Source organism: Amia ocellicauda, chromosome 6, assembly GCF_036373705.1.
Source record: "Amia ocellicauda isolate fAmiCal2 chromosome 6, fAmiCal2.hap1, whole genome shotgun sequence".
NCBI classification, from domain to species: Eukaryota; Metazoa; Chordata; class Actinopteri; order Amiiformes; family Amiidae; genus Amia; species Amia ocellicauda.
Window position 1 is genome coordinate 31,932,329 of NC_089855.1, and position 7,631 is coordinate 31,939,959.

General features: G+C 42.0%; 2 protein-coding genes across 3 annotated transcripts; one reads left to right on the top strand and one right to left on the bottom strand.

Annotated features, from left to right (window-relative positions):
* Nucleotides 1-44: 44 nt before the first annotated feature.
* On the bottom strand, nucleotides 45-7,091 carry lipt1 (lipoyltransferase 1). The gene is made up of 2 exons (XM_066706929.1): nucleotides 5,653-7,091; nucleotides 45-919 (listed from the first exon to the last, which is right to left on the bottom strand). Exon 1 carries the CDS (start codon nucleotides 6,970-6,972, stop codon nucleotides 5,860-5,862), a length of 1,113 nt encoding a protein of 370 aa, XP_066563026.1. The 5' UTR covers nucleotides 6,973-7,091; the 3' UTR covers nucleotides 45-919; nucleotides 5,653-5,859.
* Nucleotides 782-5,350, top strand: mitd1 (MIT, microtubule interacting and transport, domain containing 1). Of its 2 annotated transcripts, XM_066706932.1 has the most exons (7): nucleotides 782-926; nucleotides 1,408-1,509; nucleotides 1,686-1,822; nucleotides 2,380-2,466; nucleotides 4,003-4,118; nucleotides 4,615-4,675; nucleotides 4,874-5,350. In XM_066706932.1, the coding sequence occupies exons 1-7, from the start codon at nucleotides 782-784 to the stop codon at nucleotides 4,967-4,969; spliced, it is 744 nt and encodes a 247-aa protein (XP_066563029.1). In that variant the 3' UTR covers nucleotides 4,970-5,350. The 2 variants fall into 2 exon arrangements, with proteins under 2 accessions (XP_066563029.1, XP_066563030.1); XM_066706933.1 differs by lacking the exon at nucleotides 1,408-1,509.
* Nucleotides 7,092-7,631: the final 540 nt, after the last annotated feature.

Consider the following 7,631-nt stretch of genomic DNA (forward strand, 5'->3'; position numbering starts at 1 on the left):
GTCCTTATTCATGTATTTATTTGTCCCAGTTCACCAATTCCACATTTTACATAAAACAAAAAACTGATTTAGATATATTCACAATTCACAATCTGCAAAATGTGTCACGCCGAAAAGAAGCAGGAAGGCGTTCCAGTTCGTTTTTGCACCCGATGTCTCGCTAGTTGTTGAAGAATAATGGTTCCTATGTTGATCTTAAATAAAATAAGCAACATAGTCTAAATAGCTAATACCAATTTAATAAGTATAAAACATAGTAAACATAATCATTTGGTTTTAGATTTGTTTATAGTCATTATTGTTTATATTCTTGTTAACTCAAATGTGCGCACTTGTGTTTCTGGTGGGGCTTATTATTATGTGCCACAGCAGCTTCAGTAAACGAGTTACCGAATCGGGTCGGAAGCAGGAAGTTAAGGCAGAGATGATAGATGTGATTGGAAAAGAACAGGTCTCAACAGTTTATAGATTTTGTTTAGAGAGAAATCTGTAAATATGCTCATTGGTTACGACAAGCTGAGCGTTTGTGTTTCTGGGTCTGTTTATGACTTCATATGGCTAGAAAACTGTTAACATTTTGGATAGCTGTGGTAGTAGTAGTAGTTGGCTAAGCAAGCTTCAGTTGAATTTACACGCCCAGTGTTATGCAGGGCACTCAAAATTAAATAGAAACCGGGGAAACATAATTGTCACTACCTACAACTACGACCAAGAAGCCCTTAAGGATATACTAATCGCATTGGTACAGGTTGCGTGTTGAGGAGGATTTTAAATCTTGAAGATGACACAGGACGTTGTTGTTGGCATGGAGAGCTGTGCCATCACGGTGCTGAAGAGGGCCGTGGAGCTCGACACAAGCGCACGCTTCCAGGAGTCTCTCGTCTGCTATCAAGAGGGCATACAGCTGCTGCTGGACGTGCTGAAAGGTAAAGGGGAAACCTTAGTGTGGATTATTCAAGATGACAGGGTTTCAGAGCCATAGCTGAACACTGCTAGTATGCATTGGTCTAATTATTTTTTCTTCCTGGGAATGAGCAGATTTGCTTTCAGCAGTGTGCCATGTCTTCCAAATGCATGCCATCCCATTTTCAGTCTTTTGATTAAATCCTTAAGATCTCCATTAGCGCTAATTTATTGTCCCAAGATAGACATAACTGTTGACTTCAAGTATCTTTTCATCTACTTCAATTGTCTAGTTTTAACAAAGCTATTAAACATGACAAACCCCCATGTGGAAACATCTTGGGGAGGCCTTCATCCATTAGTGGATCGATATAAGCTGATGGAGATGTGCTGGGACTGTGAAACCAGCCCACATAGAAAACTGATCCGAGAAGATGTTTATAGTTGAACACCCCAGTGAGTCATGTTTGGCTAAGAGTTAAACACTGCTCTGTCTCCCAATAGCTGTCAAGGATGACTCAAAGAAGGCACACTACAGGGGGAAGATCAAGGGGTACATGGAAAGAGCAGAGCAGATCAAAGTCCACTTGCAACAAGCAAAAGAAGGTATTGACTTGGGAGTGTCAAGAGTGAGTCAGAGTGGTTCATAAAAATTAAAAATATGTAAGCATAAATTGCTCAGACTGAATCCTGGTTGATCCTCAAAATCCCATAATACCGAGTTCAGACAAAATACAATAGCATTTTAAGACCCTTACGTTTTTCGTTTTATCTTTTTGCAGAAGGTAAATATCACGAGCAGATAAAAATCACAGAGAATGCCACAGGCTACAGCTATGAGAAACTTTTCAAGCCTTACATCACCGAGGCCTTAACGGAAGTCTGTGTGGAAGATCCCTACATCAGACACATTCATCAGGTAAACACTCCCAATCCTAACCACAACATTATTTAGTATGGCATGGCAATGGGGAGATTTTCATCCAGGTGCTGACCATTACGTTCAGTTTCAGAGATATTTCAAAGTTACCCAGGGTTAAGCCAAAATGCCATATACATATCAAATTCAACTTGACGGCCCTGAATACATTTAAATTACACCTGCAGACAAATCTGGTCTTCCCTTTACTTTGAGTTATTCACTGTAATGTTTTTTTTCAGTGTTGGGTGTGCATAAGTAGTTAATTTAGTACTGTTGTGCATATGTAGTTCCTTGTACTTGAATAGAAATGTAGTTTGTCTTGAATTGAAGTGTCTACTAAGTTAATTTACTAAAGTTACCATCGTAATTTAGCTAATTGAGTGATAGTTTAAGCTACTGATCTAAACACCTGGTTTTCTTAGATTATCCCTGGAAAAGGTATATGAAAATGAAAACGGCACAGCACCTTTGTAGTAGTCTTTATGGTTTAGCAGGTTTTAAAATGGTTTCCATAGGTCAGTCACAGATGACAGCTTGTCCTTTCTCTTTTACAGCTGTATAACTTCTTGCGGTTCTGTGAAATGCTGTTAAAGGCTCCTTGCAAAGTCAAAAAGATTAATCTCCTGACATCTCGGGATGAAGTAAGTTCTCTCAAGCACCATAATGTAGTGCACTGTCTCCCTGCTTAATTCAAGGCAACAGCCCGACTCCAATGTATCTTCCTGATAAAAGCATTAAGATAATGGTAATGTGCAATCAGACATATCTTATTTAATGTAAAGTCCCCCTCCTGTAATACTGAATCACAGTCTTGTCTGGAGGTCGTGTAAGGTCACAGATGCACAAGAAATGTTTTCTTGCCGGTTTTAGATGCTAATAGAAATGTGACATCTGAATTGCAATGTGTAGAATACATAGTGCCATTTTCGACTGATTTTATACATTTTGAACACTGGCGGCTGTTCACAGGAAATGTTTTGACCACTTCTATCGTAAATCAGAAGAATAAGCGTTTCTCAATGTCTTCCCAGTAAGATTTGTGGTACTTGCAGACTGAGAAATGTGCCTATCTAAAAGTAACCATTTACAGTTAGGTCCATAAATATTTGGACACAATGACACAATTGTCATCATTTTGGCTCTGTACGCCACCAAAATGGACTTGAAAGGAAACAATCAAGGTATGTTTTAAGTGTAGACTTTAATCTTTAATTTGAGGGTAGTTACATCCAGATTACAGTGTAGGAATTACACCCATTTTTATATGTGGTCCCCCCAATTTTAAGGGCTCAAAAGTATTTGGAGAAACTAACATAATCATTAATTAAATTGTGAGTTTCAATACTTTGTTGCAAATCCTTTGTAGTCAATGACTGCCTGAAATCTGGAACCCATAGACATCACCAGATGCTGGGTTTCTTCCCTGGTGAACTGTCATAAGCCATTAAATATGTGGTATGGAGCTTCTGCTAAACTTTTGTCTTTTTCTTCTAGATAGATTTGATTTGATATGATTGAAAATGAGCCAAACTCACAAACTCACTTTTTAATTAAAATGGCTTTTTGGCCTTATTGGATTTTTCTAAACAGAGCAGTCTGTTTTATGTTTAATTTCATGGTCAATTATAAGGTGTAATAAGTTGCTTTAGTCCACTTGCCAAATCTTATGTTAATATGCTAACAGGATGCTAATCAGACATTTACGTTACATCTATATATCTATCTATATCCACATACACAGACATACTCCACCCAAGACCCACATCAAATGTCTCTACCCTGCCCATTCCCAGTCCTCGCCACTGTCAAGAGAACACAAGAGAGAGCGCTAAACTCATTCCCTGAGTGGTTGTCTCCAGAAACACACCCCAAATTCCTCTACAGACTCACAGAAGTTGAGTCCATTGGATTACCCCACATGCAGGCCTCCAAGCTCTCACTTGCTCAAATAAAAGATGAAAGTCTATACTTAAAGCACATCTTGATTGTTTCCTTTCAAGTCCATTGTGGTTTCGTACAGAGCCAAAATGATAACAATTATGTCACTGTCCAAATATTTATGGACCTAACTGTACTGTTCAGTGACTGTTGTATTTCTTGCTGCACTCTTCATAACAAGAGATGAGTTATTGGACAGTCAATTGTTTTCAGCACACGGCTGTTTTTCCTCCATTCAGGGTGAAAGCAACTCACTGCAAGCTACTGTGCTTCATGAGATCACGCAGTCCCTGCAGAGTCATGGGGTAGCACTGGACACTCAATTTTCCTCCACCATTCACGACCGGGAAATCAGGTTGGTGGTTTCTAACCACACTCATTATCACACCCTTTGAATAATAAAGAGGACTCAGAAATAGCTTAAGCTAAAATGTCTAAATACTGCACTTAACCCTAGCCCCTGCCTGACTGTATCACATTTTCACATCTGAGCAGTAACGGGTGTAGATGTGAATGAAATGTTGGAATTGTTGGTCCACTAGTCCCACAGTAAAATGTAATGGGATGATCAAATGGAACAAATCAGTATAAATACAGAATGCTCTGCAAGATTATTAGAAATTAATCGAAGACAAATATTGATTGTATGACTAAATGCCCCAGGGTATATGAATCCATGCCAGCCAACAAGTAGTTATAATTTGAAGAAAGACATTTCATGGTAAGAATTACTACAAAACCAGACCTGTATTGCCTTTTTTCGGTCGAGAATGTCCGTACATTGTCATAATAATTGTCCCCATTTGCACTGCCAGTATATAAAGTCAATCCTGTTTCAATCATTTCTACAGGTTCAACAATGGCTGGATAATCAAGATTGGAAGAGGCCTGGACTACTTTAAGAAGCCACAGGCAAGTCCTTTTCATTATTTTGTCCTAAATAAGCAATATGTGAGAGTCTGGACTCTTGCATACCTGTACATTTTTTCTTTTTCTTAAGGAAGCAATTTAGCACTGTTAGGTACTTCCATTTCCCTTGAAATGAAGCAGCTTTTATCCTGTAAAAATACTGGCCACAAATACTTTTTCTTGTGTTTCTGTGTCCCACAGGGCAAATATTCCATTGGGTATTGTGATTATGACCTGAGACCATGCCAAGAGACCACAGTTGACGTTTTCCACACAAAGCACACAAAGACAGCATGACTTGATGAGTTTTTTGTTGCTTTTCATCCACTGAAGTACCTTTTATTCACCCAGCCCACGAAGCTCATTGGGACTACTCCTGCTAATACCTAATATGTATCATTAATTAATGAATCCCTGTTTTTTATTCTTTAATTCTTCCTGTAGTTGCACTGAAGTGATCACAACATAAAAAATGCAAGGATCCTGTCTTTTTGCTTTAAAAAAACAACTAAAAAAACGACCATTCTATTTTGCAACACTGAGTGTAAAACTGACCACAGCCAAATATGAAAGTGCTTTTTTATACACAATGAAATAATCAAATGTAAAGTTGACACTGTTATTCATATTATCTTTGAATGTGTTATTAAATTAAATATTTTATATCTGAAATAGAAATGCCTTTATCTGGGTTATTCATAATCTAAAATGTAATTTAAATGCATCAAAATTTCAGGTTGTAACAATAAAAGGGGGTGAATACTTCGTGTAGCAGCTGTATGTCCAGTCATAATATATAGGCTTAACAAACCCTATCACTTAATAATGAACAGGAACTGAAATGCATAGTATATTTATTAAAATAATTCAGGTCTATATTAAACTTGTGCAACAGACCAACCAGCAATTATATTTCTTAGCAGATGACCTTATCGGGGGTGATAATTATTACAATATATTACATTTTTACATATAATTACCTGTTTGTTTGCATTTACTGGAGCAATCTAGCTACAGTACCTTGCTCAAGAACACAACAGCAGTATCCCACGACCTCCAGTGTCCTAACCACTCCTCCACACTGATGCAGTGGGAAATGTGTTCACCATCACATGCATCTAAAGCTCAGTGGATTTACCACACAATGTCCGTATACAAGCCGAAGATGCCTTTATTTTAAAAGCTCTTCACATGACCGCAGCCACGCTGTCGCACAGGATATTCCACTTGTTTCGGATCTCGCTGCCCTGCGGACACGTCCTGAGCACGGCGGCCGTCAGCACCGCGGTCTCGCCGGGACAGAACCTGCCGCCGATCAGCTGCGCGGCCAGCTCGTCGCACAGGGCAGCCGGCAGCCAGTCCGCGGGCAGCTCGACGCGGCACGACTCGATCAGGCCGTTCCTCACGCCCATCCTCAGCGCGGCGCTGCTGCTGGAGCTCCCGTCGCGCACCTCAAAACCGCTCCTGACGCTGAATTTCGGCGTCTTCCCGTACACCCACTCCCAGGTCTTTAAGTCCTGAGCCATCCGACGTATACCCGGCAGAGAGATCTCATCAGTCGGGTCGATGTCCGAGACACGGTGGTCCAAGCCGTACTGCGCGCTGTACTCCGCCGCCACCGCGTCCATGACGGCCCGGCAGTCTAAGCTGGGGTCTTCATCCTGCAGGTTCTTCACCGGGGAAGGCACGCTCGGGGTGGCGTTGCTCTGGATTCCCTGACAGGAGCTTCTCAGCACGGCCGAGAGCAGGGACCGGTCGGAGCCGCACAGCAGGGTACAGTGGTGGTAGGCGGAGACCCGGCCCAGTTTGGCGGCGGTGCCCGAGATTTTGTACCCCCCGTTCAGCAGGATGTCAAATCTTTCCGTCGCCCGCACGTCGAGGCCGGGTCGGAGCTGCTGCAGCGCGCTGGTCACCACCCTCAGATTCCTCACCCGGTCGTATTTCTTCCTGGACGTGAAGAAGGTCATGTTGATGTTGCCCAGGTCGTGGTACACCGTCCCGCCGCCGCTGCGCCTCCTGGCCAACGCTACGCCCCTGTCCCGCATCAGCCTCAGGTTGCACTCCTGCCAGGGGTTCTGGTGTCTGCCGATCACGACGGCCGGCGTGTTTTTCCACAGCAAAAGCAGGGTCCTGCTCTGCAAGTCGACGTGGTCGTGAATCCAGTCCTCCAAAGCCAGGTTCTCATACACATCCGTGGACAGCGATTTCAAGACCAGACCCCGGCCACCCTCCTGGGCAAGGCTCGTCAGTGTGCGTAAGTGCGGGTTAACACACGGGTTAAGGGCAGTCCTGATTAGCATGGCGAGGGCTTGGAGTCCCGGCGCGGATTTCTGTACAGATCGGAGAGATCAATAGTGTCACAACAGCACGCAACTGCGCCCAGCTGTCGGAAGAGGGTTGTATTTCCGGGGTCAAGTGAAGGTCAAGCATGCGCACAGGGGGATATGTATGAATAGCAATGCCCCCCGTCTACAGCGGCCCCTACTGGCAGTGTATTGTATGTTTGGACAATCATTCTGTGGATTCTCTTGCATTGCTTGGGAACGGCATGATCTTATTGTTCCATGTGGTGTATATTATGAATACACATTGTTTTAATATACTTTCACTATAGGGGAGAGAATATGATCATAATTGACAGTTGTTTAAATTGAAAATGGATCTCAGATCTTGGAAATAATGACTATCCGGTCGTATTTACACGTTAGTCCCACTTCAATACTCTGGCTTCCCTGGAGGTAATGCTATTTTAATGTAATCATGCCTACATTATAATCACTGAGAACAGATGTGTAGATAAAACATAGGGTAGAAAAGCTATTTACTGCATATTTTGTCTATTTTGGGTTCTATGACAATGTTTCCAATTGATGAACACTTACACAGGAATCAAAGACCTGCTCTTAAATGCGTTTGAGCTAAAAATGGAGAAGAAATGGGTTGAGCATGTTAGTGCATA